The 20,108-nt window shown below is 48.3% G+C and overlaps 1 protein-coding gene across 21 annotated transcripts in view; it reads right to left on the minus strand.

The window, feature by feature from the left end:
• Positions 1-20,108, minus strand: part of ABI1 (abl interactor 1) — a 134,360-nt gene that overhangs the window by 19,942 nt on the left and 94,310 nt on the right. For 16 of the 21 annotated variants that reach the window (XM_068127156.2, XM_078785307.1, XM_078785303.1 and 13 more), the window contains one exon: positions 8,553-8,726. The exons of the other annotated variants lie outside the window; for them this stretch is intronic. In XM_068127156.2, coding sequence (XP_067983257.1) covers positions 8,553-8,726 — 174 coding nt within the window. The remainder of the gene's footprint in view (positions 1-8,552; positions 8,727-20,108) is intronic. 21 annotated transcript variants of the gene reach the window in all.

Below are 20,108 nucleotides of genomic sequence, written 5' to 3' on the forward strand. Positions count from 1 at the left end.
CGAGGCACTCGGAAACATGGTGGTAGGATGATGAAGATGGAAAGAGGATTGACGAGAAGAGGTAGAAGTTAAAGGTTTTTTTTTTGGGGTTTTTTTTTGTATACTGAATCGAGGCTCGTGAAAGAGCTAACATTTACTTCACAAACAAATCAACCAGACAAACAAAATATATAAAAAGAGGGAGCGGAAGACAAGATGGGGAGAGAAGGGGAAGCACACAAACACAACATTTGAGAGCAGGGAGATGTGTGGAAGGGAGAGGGCTTGGGGGGAAGAGGCGTGGGAAGGGGGGGGGGGGAGAAGTATAAAACACAGGGACACCAAGGACTTCCAGGACAGAAGTTGGTATTTCAAAAAAGTGGAATTGGGGTGAAATTAGCGGGGGTAGAAAAGATCAAGGTTTTGGATGGGGGAAGATAAGAGATGGTGGTGAACAGCTGTTTTAAAGACCTGGAGGGTGGAGTGGGATTGAAGAGAGTGAGGGAGCTTGTTCCAGAGGTGGGAGAAAAGAGGAATGAAGGAGTGAAGGTGAGCAGAGAGTCTTGATTTTGGCAGTTTAACCATAAGAGGGTTGCAGGCAGATCTTGTGCGACCTGTAGGAATATTTGCGGGACAGAGCCCAGAGAGAGCTGGGGGGGGGCAAGGCCAGAGAGGAGTCGGTAGAAGACGGAAAGACCACCAACCTGCCTGCGGTGAGTGAGTGAAAGGCCCTTGGAGTTAGCTTCATCGCGGGAGATTCCAATGATTCTGAATGCTTTGGTTTCAACAGCGTGAAGACGAGCTAGGTGTGAGGCAGGAGCACCACCCCAGAGGGGAGAGCAGTATTCCATTGAGCTGCGGATGAAAGCCTTGTATGTGGTGAGGAGCTCAGGTGTGCCAAGGAAGGACTTCGCACGACGGAGGATGCCCAGTCGGCGACTGGCTTTGGAGGCCAGATTTGAAATGTGGTTTTCCCAGGAAAGATCATGGCAGATAGTGAGACCCAAAAGCTTGAGTGACAGAACTTCTTGGAGAGGATTATTCAGAAAGTGGATGGGAGGGTTGTCCAGTCGGTCTTTTCAGAGAGACATCGTAAGAGTGTGAGATTTGTCAGGATTGAAAGACATGTTCAGAAGTTCAGAGTGGCAGAACGCGAAGGGTACGGGAGCAGAAAAAGCAGAGCATGAAAGTTATAAGGCAGCCAAGAAGGCTGCAAAGAAAGACGTAGCAAAGGCGCAGGAGGCATGCAGGAAAATGTTCGGAGAACGCTTGGATTTGGAAGAGGGTCAGAGAGCGGTATTCAGGATTGCAAAGCAGATAGCGAAAGCGAGGTGTGATGTGATGGGGGTGAGTTGCTTGAAGGATGAAGTGGGACAAATCGTTGTGGACCCAGATGGAATTAAAGGAAGATGGAAAAGATATATGGAAATGCTATTGAATACAGAGAATGAATGGGATGCAACATAGAGAGCAACCCAGTTTTTGGACCGGCAGAGAAGATAACTGAGGAGGAAGTTGAGGAAGCGATAAAAGCAATGAAGAGTAGAAAAGCGGGAGGGCCGACGGGAGTTGTGGGAGATATGTTGAAGGCAGCAGGAAGTTGGGGTGTGAAGAGAATGACAGATCTGTAATCTGGTGGTGAAAGAAGGCCGCATTCCGGTGGATTGGGAACTGAGTGCCCTCGTCCCTCTATACAAGGGGAAAGGTGACCCTCTGGAGTGTGGCTTGTATCGAGCGATAAAGTTATTGGAGCATGGAATGAAGGTATTGGAAAGGATGTTGGAGAGGAGGATGAGGAAGAAGGTGAAGATCGACGAAATGCAGTTTGGATTTATGCCAGGAAGAGGAACGACAGACGCGCTCTTTATTGTGAGGCAGTTGCAGGAGAAGTACATGGAGAAGAGGAAGAAGTTGTTTCTTGGGTTTGTTGATCTGGAGAATGCATTCAATAGGGTTCCACACGAAGTATTGACATGGGCATTGAGGAAGTTAAAAGTGGAGGAATGGTTGAACAGAGTAGTGATGGCAATGTACAAAAGAGCGCACACAGCTGTAAGGACGAGGACGGGAACAGTGGTGAGTTTGAGGCGAAGGTGGGAGTGCATCAGGGGTCGGTACTAAGTCCACTACTATTTGTAACTGTGATGGATGTGCTGGCTCAGAACGTAAAGGAGGGTTTACCGTGGGAGTTGATGTATGCAGATGATCTGGTGTTGATTGCGGAAAGTATGGATGGACTGAAGGAAAAGATGAACAAGTGGAAGGAATGTATGGAGACAAAAGGTCTGAAGGTGAATATTGGAAAGACGAAGGTGATGGCAAGTGGTAAAGCATGTGGTGAGGTGGAAAGAACTGGGAAGTGGCCATGTGCTGTGTGCAGAAAGGGTGTCGGAGTGAACTCCATTCAATGTACAATGTGCGCTGAGTGGGTTCATCAAAAATGTAGTGGTCTGAGAGGGTCATTAACCAGTGTGGCAGCTACATTCAAATGTAAGGTGTGCACAGAGGGAGCTGCAGATGGAGGAAATGTTGAGTTGGATCTTGGAGACGGCGTGAAGCTGGAAGGTGTGAAAACATTTTGCTACCTCGGAGACATGCTGAATGGAGAAGGTGGACCAGACACGGCAACGGTTGCGAGAGTGGGATGTGCATGGAAGAAGTTTCGGGAACTGAGTGGCATGCTGATGATGAGGGGAGTGTCGTTGAAGCTGAAGGGAAAGGTGTATGCTGCATGTGTGAGAAGTGTTATGATTTATGGGAGCGAGACATGGGTAATGAACGTAGAGCAGCAACGAAGGCTGGAAAGGGTGGAAATGCGAATGGTTCGGTGGATGTGCGGAGTATCGTTGAGAGAGAGGAAGGCAAATGATGAATTGCGAAAGATGATGGGAATAGAGCCTGTGATTGATGCTGTGAAGAGGAACAGGTTGAGATGGTTTGGTCATGTGTTGAGGAAGGATGAAAGTGACTGGTTGAGAAGAGTGATGGAAATGAATGTAGAAGGAAGTTGAGGACGGGGAAGACCGAGAAAGACTTGGCTAAAGATGGTGGAAGAAGAAATGCAGGCATGGGGGTTAACAAGGAGAGATGCAGAAAATAGGGCAAAATGGAGAAGATTGTCATGGGGACCGCAAGGCTAACCCCCGCTCTAGCAGGGAAAATGGCCTTAAAATGCATGTTGTTGTTGTTGTTATTTTGTCTGTTACGCCTGATCTGTTCAATGTATGAGCTCTTCCACGAGCCTGAACTACAGTAATGGCCAAAAATATTGGCACCCTTGCACTTTTTTCAAATAACTCACAATTTTCTCAAAGAACCAGTTGAAATTAACGAAAGTATTTGGTCTTCAAATTTTTTATTTCACTGTTAATATTACACAACCTTTGTTTTTGATTCAGAACTTAATACATCCTTTTAAATCAGAAAATAAAAAGAAATGGCAATGACAAAATTATTGACACCCTTGACTTAATATTTGGTAGCACAGCCTTTGGACAAAATAACTGCAGTCAAGCGCTTCCTATAGCTATGAATGAGCTTCATGCACCACTCTACTGGCAGTTTGGCCCACTCTTCTTGTGCAAACTGCTCCAATTCTCCCAGATTTGAAGGGTGCTTTCTCCCAACTGCTGTTTTCAGATCTCCCCACAGGTGTTCAATGGGATTTCGATTTGGACTCATTGCTGGCCACTTCAGAACAGTCCAGCATTTTGTTTTGAACCATTCCTGGGTACTTTTTGAAGTGTGTTTGGAGTCATTGTCCTGCTGAAAGACCCATGACCTTCGACGGAGACACAGCTTTCTGACACGAGGTTGGACATTGCGCTCCAGAATGCCTTGGTAATCTCCTGATTTCATGATGCCGTGTACACATTCAAGTCACCCAGTACCAGAGGCAGCACAGCAACCCCAAAACATCACTGAACCTCCTCCATGTTTGACTGTAGGGAAGGTGTTCTTTTCTTTGAAGGCTTCATTTTGTTTTCGGTAAACATGGAGATGATGTGCTTCACCAAAAAGGTCTAATTTGGTCTCATCTGTCCACAGGACATTCTCCCAGAAGGATTTTGGCTTGTTCAGGTGTGTTTTGGGTCTCTCTCAAACAGTGGGGTTCTCCTGGGTCTCCTACCATAGAACCCCCTTTCATTGAGTTGGCGACGAATGCTGCGAGTTGAAACTGTTGTACCTTGTGTCTGAAGGTCAGCTTGAATCTGTTTGTCAGGTGATCGAGGTGCTTTCTCCACCATTCAAACAATCCTTCATTGCAATCTTCGATCAAGTTTTCTTTTGCGGCCACGTCCAGGGAAGATGCCTCAGTGCCATTGGCCTTAAACTTCCTCACAACATTGCGTAGGGTGGACACAGGAACACCAAGGTCGCTGGAGATGGACTTGCAGCCTTGAGATTGTCCATGCTTGGCTACAATCTTGTATCTGACCTCCTCAGACAATAATTCTCTGGTTTTCTTTCTTTTCTCCATGCTCATTCCGGTACACACAGTGACACAAAACATCAGAATGACTCCTTTTCTCTATTGAAAATGGTTGAATGAGTGTTTTTTTTATATTGCAGGCACCTGCAACTCACCTTGGGTGAGTTCATTTCCAAAGTAAAGGAGAATCACCTGCTTGAAATCGAATTATTTCTAACAACTTCTTAAAGTTGCCAATAATATTGTCAGGGCCATTTTATGATTTCTGTGTGGAATAAGCTAGGATTTAGTATTTTTTTTCAGCTTTTTTGTTTTGTTTAACTGCAAACCAAAGAAATACATGTGTGGATACCAAAATATATTTTTTATTTCAACAATTTTCTGGAAGAAATGATGCATTATTTGAAAAAAGTGCAAGGATACCAATATTTTTGGCCACGACTGTATAGTGTACATATACAAGAAATATATTTGTATATATAGAACCTCTTCACTTCATGGTCCCTTGCATTCCAGTCACAGTCACTATTGTTGTGAAGAGGTACTATTTGGCTTTAAGACAACTACTTGAGCTTGCCAACTCAACCCTTCAGGGGAATCCACTCCAGTTTTTGTTTGACCATGCATGTGTTTGGTTGACAATGTGCTATGGCTTTTGGGCTTCAGTACATGCGTGTATTTTGGTCGTATTTTGGTCATTTGACTGTGTACTTTGGTCGTGGGGCCAAGGTGCATGTCACAAGCTTCTTTTTTTTCTTTTTCATTTTTAATACGCTGTCACAGGATGAAGGCCAGTGATTCAGAAACATGTCCATGAATCGATTCCATTCCCAAAGGGGCTCAGGTATTGCCAAAAATTAATAAATAATTTTAAAAATAACGTTGGCTGACTGATACTGCAGGGAGCTGTATTGCAGCTTTAAAAAATGCTTGTTTGCAGTGGGCAGTTCTATCATTCATAGACCAACTAAAAGCTAGAAGTTGGAACTTTAACTGTGAAATCATTGAGGTAAGAATGGAAAATTAGTCGATCGTGAAGGCTAGTTAACATACTATGACCAATGCTCTGTCGATTCCATCCATTCTTTTTTAGGTTAGCCTGGTTGAGTTTCCCATCTGAACACATAGGCCATGTTGCTGCAATTCCAGGTTCAAATTCCTTCTACTGTATGAATTTGTCCGTTGCCCAATAATGTTACTGCAATTCATACAAAAGTATATTAATGGCCACCAATGTTCTCGTATTGCATGTATTATATGTACGAGGCCCTCAGTGATCCTCCGACTATATATATGAATAAATACAAAATACATACATAAACAAGAAAGAGCAATCAGAGATTACAGACCCTTGTCAGGATGTGTTTTTAGTGATTGTTAAGGCTTTTGTGTTAAAACAAACATGGTGGCCGAACCACGTGACCGATGACGTCATTATTTTTTTCTACACCAATTTATCCATAGACGACGCTCAAGGAATTAAATCTTGATCGGATGAAAATTTGTACTTGTCGAATTATGATGTTATAATGGAGGCACCTATGACATCATCATTAACATATGTTATTCACCACATCATGGAGAGTTCTTTTCAATGAGCCATGTCTCAATTTTTTCTATGCAGTGAATTCGGAGATACACTACTCACAATAAGTTAGGGATATTGTGGGAGTGTGTTTATTAACGCACAGGTTGTAAACCTGGTGCGTTATAGCGTTTGCCTGGGAATTTCTGTCTCTCCAAAAGTGAAGCTCCGTTTCTGTCGCTCAGATGTGTAAACATGACGTCATCAAATCTATATTTAGGCTAACCATGGGCTACCCCTTTGGCTGGTACGCGGCCGCTCGCTAGTACATAATATAGGATATATTTGTTATATGTTATGTTATAGGATATATAGGATATATGTTATATGATATAGGATATATATAGGATAGGTTATAGGATATATATGTTATAGGATAGGAATATAGGACCCAAATGACCCAGAGGACCCAAATGACCCAGAGGACCCAAATGACCCAGAGGACCCAAATGACCCAAATGACCCAGAGGACCCAAATGACCCAGAGGACCCAAATGACCCAGAGGACCCAAATGACCCAGAGGACCCAAATGACCCAGAGGACCCAAATGACCCAGAGGACCCAGAGGACCCAAATGACCCAGAGGACCCAAATGACCCAGAGGACCCAAATGACCCAGAGGACCCAAATGACCCAGAGGACCCAAATGACCCAGAGGACCCAAATGACCCAGAGGACCCAAATGACCCAGAGGACCCAAATGACCCAGAGGACCCAAATGACCCAGAGGACCCAAATGACCCAGAGGACCCAAATGACCCAGAGGACCCAAATGACCCAGAGGACCCAAATGACCCAGAGGACCCAAATGACCCAGAGGACCCAGAGGACCCAGAGGACCCAAATGACCCAGAGGACCCAAATGACCCAGAGGACCCAAATGACCCAGAGGACCCAAATGACCCAGAGGACCCAAATGACCCAGAGGACCCAAATGACCCAGAGGACCCAAATGACCCAGAGGACCCAAATGACCCAGAGGACCCAAATGACCCAGAGGACCCAAATGACCCAAATGACCCAGAGGACCCAAATGACCCAGAGGACCCAGAGGACCCAAATGACCCAGAGGACCCAAATGACCCAGAGGACCCAAATGACCCAGAGGACCCAAATGACCCAGAGGACCCAAATGACCCAGAGGACCCAAATGACCCAGAGGACCCAAATGACCCAGAGGACCCAAATGACCCAGAGGACCCAAATGACCCAGAGGACCCAAATGACCCAGAGGACCCAAATGACCCAGAGGACCCAAATGACCCAGAGGACCCAAATGACCCAGATGACCCAGAGGACCCAAATGACCCAGAGGACCCAAATGACCCAGAGGACCCAGAGGACCCAAATGACCCAGAGGACCCAAATGACCCAGAGGACCCAGAGGACCCAAATGACCCAGAGGACCCAAATGACCCAGAGGACCCAAATGACCCAAATGACCCAGAGGACCCAAATGACCCAGAGGACCCAAATGACCCAAATGACCCAGAGGACCCAAATGACCCAAATGACCCAGAGGACCCAAATGACCCAGAGGACCCAAATGACCCAGAGGACCCAAATTCTATGTATGTTTCTATGATGATGTATGTTTTGGTGAAAGTACATAATGTGAATACTAGTAGCAATTTTACAAAAACCATGGCATAATTTCAAATCTTGACCCGAGATGATAATTATGCTACATCATAATTTCCATGTGCCAACCTGGGCGGAATCCAAGTGGATTCACTTGACTTGTTTTTTTTATAGGGGTTAGGGTTATGGTATTGAAATCAAGAATGCTGTGTTTTTTCACACATTAATAACCATAGAATTAGGACCAACAACTTTTTTCAACATAATTAATACAGAAAATCAACACCGAAGAACCTGCCAATATCCCTAACTTATGGTGAGTAGTGTATATAGGTGCAAAGCGTTTCGGTTTTTGCAAGATGGCGCCCGTACCACGTGATTTATGACGTCATAATTATCATTAAAAAAAATTCTGCAGGAGGAGGTGCACCTTTGGTGAAAATTTCCTGTCAATCAAACCCTGGTGTCCCTGGTGTTGGGCTGGCGGCTAGGGTGCCGGCTTAGGATCCAAGGATCCTGGGTTCGAATCCCGGTCGATTGCTGAATTAACGCCAGGGGGGTTGACTCAGCCTGTCATCCTTCCGAGGTCGGCTAATTGAGTACCAGTTCACTGGTAATTCCCTGTTTGTCGTTAAAGGCAGCAAAAAGTGTTGGCGTCAGGAAGGGCATCCGGCCGTAAAACATTGCTTCAAAAAGGGGACCGAAAAACAACAACAACCACGGTTCCCGAAAAAGGCCAACCCCCGCTTTGCGAGGAAAAATGGCCTCTAAAGGTGGTTATATATATTTTTATAATCAAACCATCGGTTGCAGAGAAAAACACTTATTCTGTGCGGACAAACAGACAAACGAACACACAAACAGTCTCAAATGCAATACCCTCTCCTTTGGCAAGGGAAAAAATGGATTCTAAAATGAAATTGCCGCCACATTGGCTAAAAAGCAATCTGCTGCCCTTTGTATTCTGCAAATACCAGCATTCTGTGTGTAGTATGGCCCCCCGTTTGGCTGGCCTTGCAGCGAAGACTGTGATGTGACCGAGGCAGGGCGGCGTACACTGCCTGCTGAGCCCAATGACGTGACCGAGTTATTTCGTGCCATCTGCCGTGGCATAGAGTTGTATTGCGAGACAGCCGCACCAGGTCCCCCTGAGTAACAAAAAATAAAAAAGATACAAACAAGTAATTCATTTTATATCACTGCATTGGGTAGTACTGAATTATGCAAGTTAATAAGAGTAGAAATTAGTTTGTTTTGCTTTCATTTTATGAAGAAGTTTTTCATGTTTTTTGTTTTCTCAATGTGAGATCTTCATTTCCATACTTAATAAATGCAAAAAACACACACACACACCACACACACACACCACACACGCACACACACACGCACACACACACACACACGCACACACACACGCACACACACACACACGCACACACACACGCACACACACACACACCCACACACACACCCACACACACACGATTGGCACCCTTGCACTTTTTTCAAACAACGCACCGTTTCTTCCAGTAAATTGTTGAAATTAAAAAATATTTTGGTATCCACATATGTATTTCTTTGGTTTGCAGTGGAACAAAACAAAAAAAGCTGAAAAAATTACTAAATCTTAGCTTATTCCACACATAAATCTTAAAATGGCCCAGACAATATTATTACGTTTGTAGGGGGTACCTTAGTTCAGTTAGAGTGTATAGATTAGTGTGCTCTGACTGTCGTGAAGAAGAACCACCTCGATGTACCATAAGTATGGATCCGGTAGAGTGTAGACTGTGCGTCGTGGGTAAGCTTGTATCTTCATGCCCATCACGAGGGGTGGGGCTTGTTAATGAGCGAGGGATTATGGGTAAATTAATCAAATATGTATGTCGCTTCATCTGTAATTTATTCCTCTGTTCCCAATGACACCACACGAGACACGTAGCCAGAAATCGCACCATTAAAACACGAATAAAAACCACTGGAAACCATGCACCAAGGACTACCGCTGACAACCCCGACTTGGTAAGCGCACAGAACAGGCAGGGCCGTGGAGACATGCCCAAAGAGCAGTGATTGGTGGAGGGGTTGATTGACGGAAAGGACTGGTAAGAAAGGACACGCTGATTGGTGAAGCACCACAGATGACGTCAGGCCTGGACGATAAAGAAACGTGCAGGCGGACATTTTCTCTCTCTTCCTTAGGATGCCGATCCTGGATCGAGAGTGGACGGTTGCGCTTTGCTCTTTCACGCAGGGAGGCTTCATCGCGGGCGGCCGTGTTCCGGCATCTTGCTGGTGGTCGTGAGGAAGAGCCACGGGCCGAGAACTGCGGTTTTCCGTGCAGAAGTTGTGAGGACAAGCACGACTGGAAGAGCGAGCTGCACGCCTGCTCGTTCGCTTCGCACGCGAGGCCAAGTTCCCGCCAACTAGTCTGCGGTTTCCCACGCAGGGACGCGGGCCTGAGACAAGTCCTGACAAGACTCAGGAGATGCTCGCAGATAAGTGCCAACCACTCCTTTTATTTTTATATCATTATATTTCCCCTTGTCTGTGTACCGAGTCTGTGTGGGGACGCTCCATTTAGGAAGTTAGTTATATTTCGCCGTGTTTTCCTTGCTACCGACATTTTCTTTAATAAACCTATTTTTGTACATTTTAAATCCTGTTCATTTGAGTTTATTTATTACAGGGTGAGTTTATTTATTACAAGACTGCCGGTGGGATCCGTGAAGGTAAGCGCTCCGGCATTTCCCCCACTTGCCCCACACGTATTCTCCGTTATATCTTGACAGAACGCCTCGGAGTTAAAGCCCATTCGGAAATCCGTTTCCTTGGAAGATTTTAATCACCAGGAACACAACAATATTATTGGCACCTTTTAGAAGTCGTTAGAAATAATTAGTTTTCAAGCAGGTTATTCTCCTTTACTTTGGAATTGAACTCACCTATGGTGAGTTGCAGGTGCCTTCAATATAAAAATCACTCATTCAACCAGTTTGAATAGAGAAAAGGAGTCATTCTTCTGTTTTGTGTGACTGTGTGTGAGCAATGAGCATGGAGAAAATAAAGAAAACCAGAGAATTGTCTGAGGAGGTCAGACACAAGATTGTAGCCAAGCATGGACAATCTCAAGGCTACAAATCCATCTCCAGAGACCTTGATGTTCCTGTGTCCACTGTACGCAATGTTATCAGGAAGTTTAAGGCCCATGCCACTGTAGCCAACTGCGCTGGACATGGCCCCAAGAGAAAACTTCATCGAAGATTGCAGCAAAGATTGTTCAAATGGTGGAAAAAGCACCTCTATCAACTGCCAAACAGATTCAAGCTGATCTTCAGACACAAGGTACGACAGTTTCAACTCGCACCAACCGTCGCCAACTCAATGAAAGGGGGTTCTATAGTAGGAGACCCTGTCGGACCCCACTGTTTGAGACAGACCCAAAACACACCTGAACAAGCCAAAATCTTTCTGGGAGAATGTCCTATGGACAGATGAGACCAAATTAGAGCTTTTTGGTAAAGCACATCAGCTCTATGTTTACAGAAAACAAAATGAAGCCTTCAAAGAAAAGAAAACCTTCCCTAAAGTCAAACATGGAGGAGGTTCAGTGATATTTTGGGGTTGATGTGCTGCCTCTGGCACTGGGGACATTGAATGCGTGCATGGAATCATGAAATCAGGAGATTACCAAGGCATTTTAGAGCGCAATGTTCAACCCAGTGTCAGAAAGCTGGGTCTCCGTCGAAGGTCATGGGTCTTGCAACAGGACAATGACCACCAAACAGACTTCAAAAAGTACCCAGGAATGGTTCAAGACAAAACGCTGGACTGTCCTGAAGTGGCCAGCAATGAGTCCAGATCTAAATCCCATTGAACACCTGTGGGGAGATCTGAAAACAGCAGTTGGGAGAAGGCACCCTTCAAACCTGGGAGAATTGGAGCAGTTTGCACAAGAAGAGTGGGCCAAACTGCCAGTAGAGAGGTGTCGGAACCTCATTCATGGTTATAGGAAGTGCCTGACTGCAGTTATTTTGTACCAAAGGCTGTGATACCAAATATTAAGTCTAGGGTGTCAATCATTTTGTCAATGCCATTTTTTTTTCTGATTTAAAAGGATGTATTACGTTCTGAATCAAAAACAAAGGTTCTGTAATATTAACAGTGAAATAATGAATTGTGGAGACCAAATACTTTTGTCAATTTCAACTTATTTTTTTGTGAAAATTGGGAGTTATTTGAAAAATGTGCAAGGATGCCAATATGTTTGGCCACGACTGTGTATGTATGTATGTATGTATGTATGTATGTATGTATGTATGTATGTATGTATATATATATATATATATATATACACAGACTTGGCATTTAATATGGAATATTTTTTTTGTGGGGGTGAACTTACTTTTCAAGATGACTTAGAACCAAAAGTTCATTGGAATTAAGTTTAAATTATTCTAGATTTTGTTAATGTGACCTTTAAAAGAAACAAAAACCACATTAGACATTTTGAAGCAAATAAATTGATCCTTGAAAGTGATGTATACTGATATCGAACTCAATTCATGGACAGTACTGTGTTAAACTTCTGTGCGTTTTCCAGAAGTATCTCTTTATTTTGCACATTAGCCAAAAATTTTTTTTACAAAAACAAAAGTTAAATTACGACTGGGATTACGGACAGTAAAATTACAGTTCAGTACTTCGTGTAACCCCCACAAGCATTCAGGAGAGCACGTACACGTTGAGGCATGCTGTTCACGAGATTTGCCACGGTTTGGACAGGAATCGCTTGCCATGCAGTGACAATAGCCTGCTGCAATTCACGCACAGAGGCAGGCTGCTGGTCCAAGTTGTCGATTTGACGCGTTAATTCTGCCCACAAGTTCTCTATCGGATTCATATCCGGGGACATGACAGGGCACTCCATATGCTCTACACCACGGTCAGCAAGAAAGTGTTGGATCATGCGAGCACGATGAGGCCGTGCATTGTCATCTTGGAAGACAAAGTTTCCTCGAAAGGCTGCACGAGCAAATGGAAGCAATGTTTCTTCCAGAATGGCCCTGTACTTGAACTGGTTCAGGTTTCCATTCAGAACAACCAGGTCAGTTTTGCCCCCTGCATGAAAAGCAGCCCAAACGGTCACCCCACCACCTCCAGCTTGGACTCTTGGCACTATACAATCTTTGTTGTAGGCTTCATGCACTTGTCTGCGCACTCGGACACGGCCATATTGACGATAGACCAGAAATCTAGACTCGTCACTGAAGATCACGTGATTCCAGTGTCCTGGCTGCAATTGACGGTGCTCTCTGGCCGACTGCAATAGGCGCTGGCCGTGTTGTCTGGTCAGACGTGGCTTTCTCAGGGGACGCCTGGCACAATAGCCTGCTTGAACCAGTCGTTGGTTGACTAGCCTTCTGGATACAGGCACATTTGTCAGTTGCTGCCACTCAGCCCTAAGCTGATTAGCTGACTTGGTACGGCCATTGCGGACTAACCAGTGCAGCTGGCGATCATCCCTCCTTGTGGTTCTGCGGGGACGTCCTGACCTCGGTATTGGAGTAGGGACACCCCTCTGAGCATTTCGTTTCAGGATCTTTGACACCTGACCTTGAGTGATACCATACTGCCGAGCAATAGCACGCTGTTTCATGCCGGAATTTCGTAAAGCCACCACTAAATGACAAACAGCATTGTCGAGTTGACGGACCATCTCCAGGGGAAGCGGCAATAACTTTTGTAGACGTGCAGCAGTTGTTTTCCACTAATACAGAACGCAAAAACCCTTACATACCCGACTGTGAAGCCAATCGTCAAATGTACCTGTCCGTACATTTTGTCACGCCACCTGTGATATAATCCTGTTATTGACTTCTTGCTGCGACAGACAATCAGTGACATGGTTCTTTTAACATAGAAATCACCGAAGCGGAAAAGAAACTCACCAGATTGATATACCAAGTTCAGAAAGTAAACCCAAGTCAAGAAAAAAAAAAAATCCATATTAAATGCCAAGTGTGTGTGTGTGTGTGTGTGTGTGTGTGTGTGTGTGTGTGTGTGTGTGTGTGTGTGTGTGTGTGTGTGTGTGTGTGTGTGTGTGTGTGTGTGTGTGTGTGTGTGTGTGTGTGTGTGTGTGTGTGTGTGTGTGTGTGTGTGTGTGTGTGTGTGTGTGTGTGTGTGTGTGTGTGTGTGTGTGTGTGTGTGTGTGTGTATATATTGTTGCGGATATGAGATTGGCATCCATCCATATCCGCTTGTAAATATTCCCCTATTTCCTCCATACTTCCCAACTATCCCCAATCCCCCATTCCCTAGTCCCATTTTCTGTAAACAACACTCTGTAGACCCGACCTCCCCCTATTTCCCCCATTAAATGTCGCATCCAGGTCCACCGCATCTCACGTAGACAACTATAGGACATCTTGCTAGTTATTCTTAGTCTATGTCAGTTAAGGACTCGTTTCCATTAATTGTGACTCTTCGTTGCACCAGAATGTGATTGTATGGCACCGTTAGGAAGTTTAGGACCTCCCAATACCTCCCCGCAACTCTTCCGCATGGTTCAGCAACAACAACAGCAACAGCAACAACAACAACAGTGGCGGCGGCGCGGGGAGTGTGCGTCCTCACTCCGGCTTGGTTGGTGGGGGGTGTTGGGAGGGCACCATGCCTTTCCAACGAGCCGCCATCGAGCATGTGCTCGACGGGGTTACCAGGTAGGGGCTCGCTGTCAGCTCCTCGTCAAGGGCGGAGCCCGGTAACCCCCGCAGCCAATAGAAGCGGCGGACCGATCCCATCTGGGGCGGAGCCAACGAGCCGAGGGCGTGTCACTCCCCGCTGAGCATGCGCAGGAAGAGGGAGGTGACGTCAGATGCGCCCTGAGCTGGGAGAGAGAAGGACGCCACCTCCGAGCGCTGCAATACCTCCCCGCATCTCTGGACCGGACCGTGTTTGATTCTGCCCCTGAGCCAAGGTGCACCTTGTGCTATCGACTGCCTGTCCTTCCCTGCCATCAATCCCTGTGTAAGTCAGTCTTGTTCCGTTTGTCTGTGGTCTGTCTGGGATAGATAAGATTGTGTCTAAGTGCCTATCTCTTCTGTGCTTTACCTCTTACCTTGTAATCTACCCCTTTTCTCCACCACCAATTATATGCTCCTCCGGAGGTCTTGAGAACTGTACCCCTTGTGTCGTTTCATTTATCCCAGCCGTTGTGTCCTTTCCATCATTGATTTAGCGTAGCGCGATTCGGCCAACGTTCGAGTGGAATCGGGTGAGTTGGGGGTAATCGGGTAAACTGTGCGAACACGGCGGCCATTCCGCTCGGCCCATCATAACATCTTAAGCCGTGTCCGTAACAATTGGTGTCGAGGAGTGAGATCGGACCCGAAGCGCGCTTAACGCGCTCAAAATTACAAGTGACCGAAATTTGTTTTGTTGTAAAATAAAAACCCGAATTTTGAAAGTCGCGCTATGGCAGATCAAGACGGATGGGTTCCGGTAGAGGAGAGTGAGGCAGGGTCGATCCAGGACCAAATTGAGGGACATGAGGAGAGCGAAGCAGTGAGGGCGGCAGGTTCGCAGGGTGGCGTCCTCGCGCACGAGGTTACGGGCGCGCAAAATGGCGCCTCGCACATGGCCGCGGCGACCGCGCCCGCGACCGTAGTAGCGCCACCGGTGGATTTGAACCTTTTTTTTATACAAATGAAGGCCCTTATGGACAAGAATAATGAAGAAATGGAAAACAGAATGATGGGGGCCCTTATGGGACAAATGGGAGACCAAATTGGAGGTTTGAAAAACAGTATGGGGGCAATGAGGGACGAATTGGGGGGAAAAATGGGGGTCATGGGGGGCGAAATGGGGTCCAATAGCGAGAAATTGAGGGAGGAAATGGGGGCCAATAGCCAACGGTTAGAACAAAGGATGGGGGCCCAGATCGGAGGGTTAGGGAGTAGAATAGAGGGATTAGACAATAGATTAGGGGAAATACAGGAGGGGTTAATGGGGGTAGAAAACAGAATGGCCGCTCAAGAGAATCAAATGGAAGGGATGCAAAAGGGGTTAGAGGGGTTAGAAAACAGTATGGAAGGCAAATTGAGGGACATGAGGGACCAAGCGGAAAGGGAAGTTAAACAAATGGGGCAGCAGATAGAGGGGGTCAGAATGGGGGTAGAAACTAAATTGGATGCTCACAGGGGGGAAATGGAGCAGATGAGGGTGGCATCTGGGCAGGAGATGCAAGTGATGGGAGAAGAGATCAGAAGAGGGGTGAGTGAGGAGGTCGGAGGAGGGCGCGAGGAGGTGAGGCACTGTAAGGAGCGCATGGAGAAGGAGGTGAGAAAGGGGACTGTAAAATTGCAAGGTGGTATAGAGGAGTTGACGCTGGGAGTAGAACAACTGACAGTGGGACAAAAGGAGTTGGGGGACCAGGTAAAGAAGAACACAGCGGTAATAGAGGGTTTAAAATCGACACAGAAGGAGATGAAAAAGGACGTAGGGGTAATTAAAAAAGAGTGTCAGACGGTACATGAGGACCTGACGAGGAAAATGAACAAGGTGGTAGAGGTGATGGAGGTTAAAGAGCGGGAGGTGCGGGAGCACATAGAAAAAAATAAGGTGGAGTTAGAGGAAGAACTTAAGGGGGCGCACGAGGAGATGAAGGAGGTGAAGCAGAAATTAGGAGAAGTGGAAGAAGGGGTGAGCGAAATTAAGAAGCGACGGAGAGAGGATAAGAAAGAGATAAAGGAGGAAGTAAAAGAATTGGTCCAAAGTCTGTGTTCGGATCGTGATGAGGTGCTCATTAACCGGATGAGGGATTCGCAGGTGATGGAGGAGAAGCGAAGAGAAAGAGGACCCGGTGTAAGTGGTGACCAATATGGTCGTGCGTATGATGCGCCAGGTGATTTAATAAGCTTGGGGGTCGAGATAGACCCGGATGTTCGTAAGAGGCCAAGAGTGAGGTGTATGGCTGGTCCGGAGGGTATGGAACGAGGGTGCGAGCGAGAGGGTCCGGTGATGGGAGAGGTGCGAGGTGTGAGTGAGCAAGGTTGTGGTGGTATGGAATGGGTAGCGGGTTGCGGAAGTGTGACCCATGCATCGACACCAACAGGGGTAGTTTTTAGAGGGACAGGGGAGGCACGAGAGCCCCTTGGGGGTAATGTACTGTGGGGGCCCGGCCGGTTCGGCCCCACGCTGACCCCGCAAGGGGCGACGCATGGGGTCCGGCAGGCGGGCAACGACTTGCATACGAGGTGGTCCCACAAGGTCCCACTCGCGCCGTATGACGGCAAGAGTGATCTACGCGCGTACCTGGCACAGTTTGACTGTGTGTGTAAGGGCAACGGTTGGGGTGAGGACGAAGGTGGAGTACACCTGGTGGCCGCATTGCGCGGCGCGGCGGCGGAGGTGCTGACGGCATTACCACCGGGTGCTCTCACCCTGCCAGCCCTCCGCGACGCCCTAATTAATCGATTCGGCATTGAACAGCAGAGCGAGCTTGTTAAAGCTCAGCTCGCGCTGCGAAAACGCAAGCCCCAGGAAGCCATCGGGGAACTTGCCCACGACATTCGCCGCGCAGTGGGGATCGCACATGCTAGCATGGCAGCGGATTCCCGGGAAAGCCTGGCGCTGGACCATTTTATCCAGGCCCTCCCGGATATTGAGCTCTGGCAACAGCTCGCCATGTGGCGCCCGCAGACTCTGAGCCAGGCGGCTGACGCTGCGGCCCGTTGGGAAGCAGCGAGGCCCCTGGCCCGGGGGAGCGAGCGTCACGCAATGGCGGTCTGCCAGGTGGGACCCCCGATGGAGGGCGGACCCCTTAGGGGGCCCGCCCCCGACGTGAGTCCTGACCTGGCGGGCATGGTCCGGAGGCTGGTGGACCAGCGCCTGGCGGGACCTGGACCATGGCAGGCGGCCCCGGAGGTGGCCCGCGGTGGACCACGAGCGGGTAATCCAATTCGGATCTTCAGGGGGGGAAATTTGGAATTCCGGAGACAAGCACCTTATCAGGTGAGGTGCTATACTTGCAACCGTCTGGGTCACCTGGCGCGGCACTGTCGAGCCACGCGCCGGGATGATCCCCGGCGGTTGAGGTCCTCAACTCCGCCCAGGGGGGAGCGGGTTAGCCGACCCCAGACACCCCCCCGCCAGACCCCGGGAAACTAGAAGGTGTCGGGCACGTAGGGCGGTGTTCGGCAGAAGAGGATGGAGGAGAGCCCTCATTGACGCGACAGGTCATTTATTGTGGCCAAATTGGAACCGGTAGCCTGACAATCAGATGCAAAATTGCCGGCGTGGGGGTAGACGCCGTAGTGGACACAGGAGCTAGCGCCACGATCATCAGCCCTGTGGTCCTTGATTCGAGCGCAGGTGGCTGGGATAAGATCCAGCGCCTGCAAAATTATAGTTTGCAACTTGCTACCGGGGTAACGGCCCCGATCATAGGGCGTGGTTCTGTGACCCTCAAGTTAGGGTCGGTAAGGAGGGAGATAGATGTTTGGGTGGCGGAGGTGTGCGACCCATGTTTAATAGGGTTGGATTTGTTGACTGCCAGCGGTTGTAAAATCGACTTGTGCCAGGGGATCCTGCAGGTGGGAGTAGAGGAGCTGCCGTTAGGGGGAGTGAGCACGGCCGAGAGAACGGAGCTGGAGGCTTCCGAGGCCGTGACCATTCCCCCAAGGGCCGAGGCGATAGTGCCGGCCCGGTGGGCAGCTCGCCCAACATGGCAGGAGTCCTGCGGCCTGGTCGAACCGGTGGCAGCGCAGTCCATACCGGGTTTAATCGTGGGCCGCACCCTTGTAAAAACGGACGGACCGGTAGTGGCCGTCCGAGTAATAAATATAAGTACAGAACCACGCACTATAGTAAGGGGCACGAGGGTAGCTGGCTGCACCCCAGTTGAGGAAGTCGCGACAGTGAGGGGCGAGAACGTCCAGCTGAGCCGGCCCCGGGGGGAGCCTTCAATAAGAAGTAGGAATTGGCCCGATCCCATTTGCGAGATGGTAAATCGTAGTAGCGTAGAGTTGGGAGGTACCCAGAGGGAGGCCTTACACAAACTGGTTGGGTCCCATTTGGACCTCTTCTCCCTGTCCACCGAGGATATTGGACGTACGGGCCTGGTGAAACATCAGATCCACACCGGTGAGGCCCGGCCTATTCGTCAGGCCGCCCGACGGCTCCCTTGGAGCAAGAGGGCGGAAGCTGACGAGCAGGTTGAAAAAATGCTCGACGCAGGCGTGATCGAGCCCTCGGGAAGTCCTTGGATGTCACCTGTTGTGCTGGTCAAAAAGAAGGATGGGACCACGCGGTTCTGCGTGGACTATCGCCAGCTAAACAACGTGACACTCAAGGACTCATATCCCCTGCCAAGGATTGATGACACCCTCGATGCCGTTGCGGGCTCAAATTGGTTCTCAACTTTGGACCTCAAGAGTGGGTATTGGCAGGTGGAGATGGATAGGGCAGGGAAGGAGAAAACGGCATTTTCCACAGGTAAGGGACTGTATCAGTTTACTGTGATGCCGTTTGGTTTGTGTAACGCCCCCGCCACCTTTGAAAGATTGATGGAACATGTACTAGGCGGCATGCCATGGCAATCATGCCTGGTGTACCTGGATGACGTCCTAGTACATGCCAAAACGTTCCCCCAGGCAGTAGCTAATTTGGACCAGGTGTTCGGGTGCCTCAGACAGGCAGGGTTGAAGCTGAACCCGAGTAAGTGCACTTTGTTTGCAAGAGAGGTGGCCTATCTAGGTCACGTGATCGGCCGCGAGGGGGTAAAAACGGACCCAGACAAAATTAAAGCGGTAGAGGAGTGGCCCGCACCACGTACCATCAAGGAGGTGCGGGGATTTTTGGGACTCTGCTCCTACTACCGGCGCTTTGTGGCGAAATTTGCGGAGTTGGCCCGTCCCCTCCACCGGCTTACGGAGAAGGGGACGCGATTTAATTGGACACGGGAGTGCCACGAGGCCTTCCAAAAATTGAAGGGGTGTCTAACATCCGCACCCCTTCTAGCTTACCCCACTAGCAACGGGGCATTTACCCTGGACACGGATACGAGCCAGGAAGGATTGGGCGCAGTTTTGTCTCAGACACAGGAGGGCGTGGAGAGAGTGATTGGTTACTATAGTCGGGCATTAAGTAGGCCCGAGCGAAATTATTGTGTCACTCGCAAAGAGTTATTGGCTATGCTGGCTGCCATGAACCATTTCCACCCGTACCTGTACGGGCGGAAATTTTTGGTTAGAACTGACCATTCCTCCTTGCAATGGCTCCTTCGGTTCAAGGAACCGGAGGGCCAAATTGCAAGGTGGTTGGAAAAGTTGCAGCAGTACGATTTTGATGTGGCCCATAGGGCCGGGAAGGCCCATGGTAATGCGGACGCACTCTCTCGGCGTCCTTGTCTGGGGGAAAACTGTAAATTTTGTGCGAGACACGAGGAGAGGGAGCAATTGGGCGATTCCGCCCCGATTCTCGTCGTCCGGGCAACCCGGGTGAGAGGGCCAATTTTGCCACTAACCGCA

The sequence above is a fragment of the Myxine glutinosa genome, chromosome 10 (genome assembly GCF_964187855.1).
Source record: "Myxine glutinosa chromosome 10, kmMyxGlut1.1, whole genome shotgun sequence".
In the NCBI taxonomy this organism is placed as follows: Eukaryota; Metazoa; Chordata; class Myxini; order Myxiniformes; family Myxinidae; genus Myxine; species Myxine glutinosa.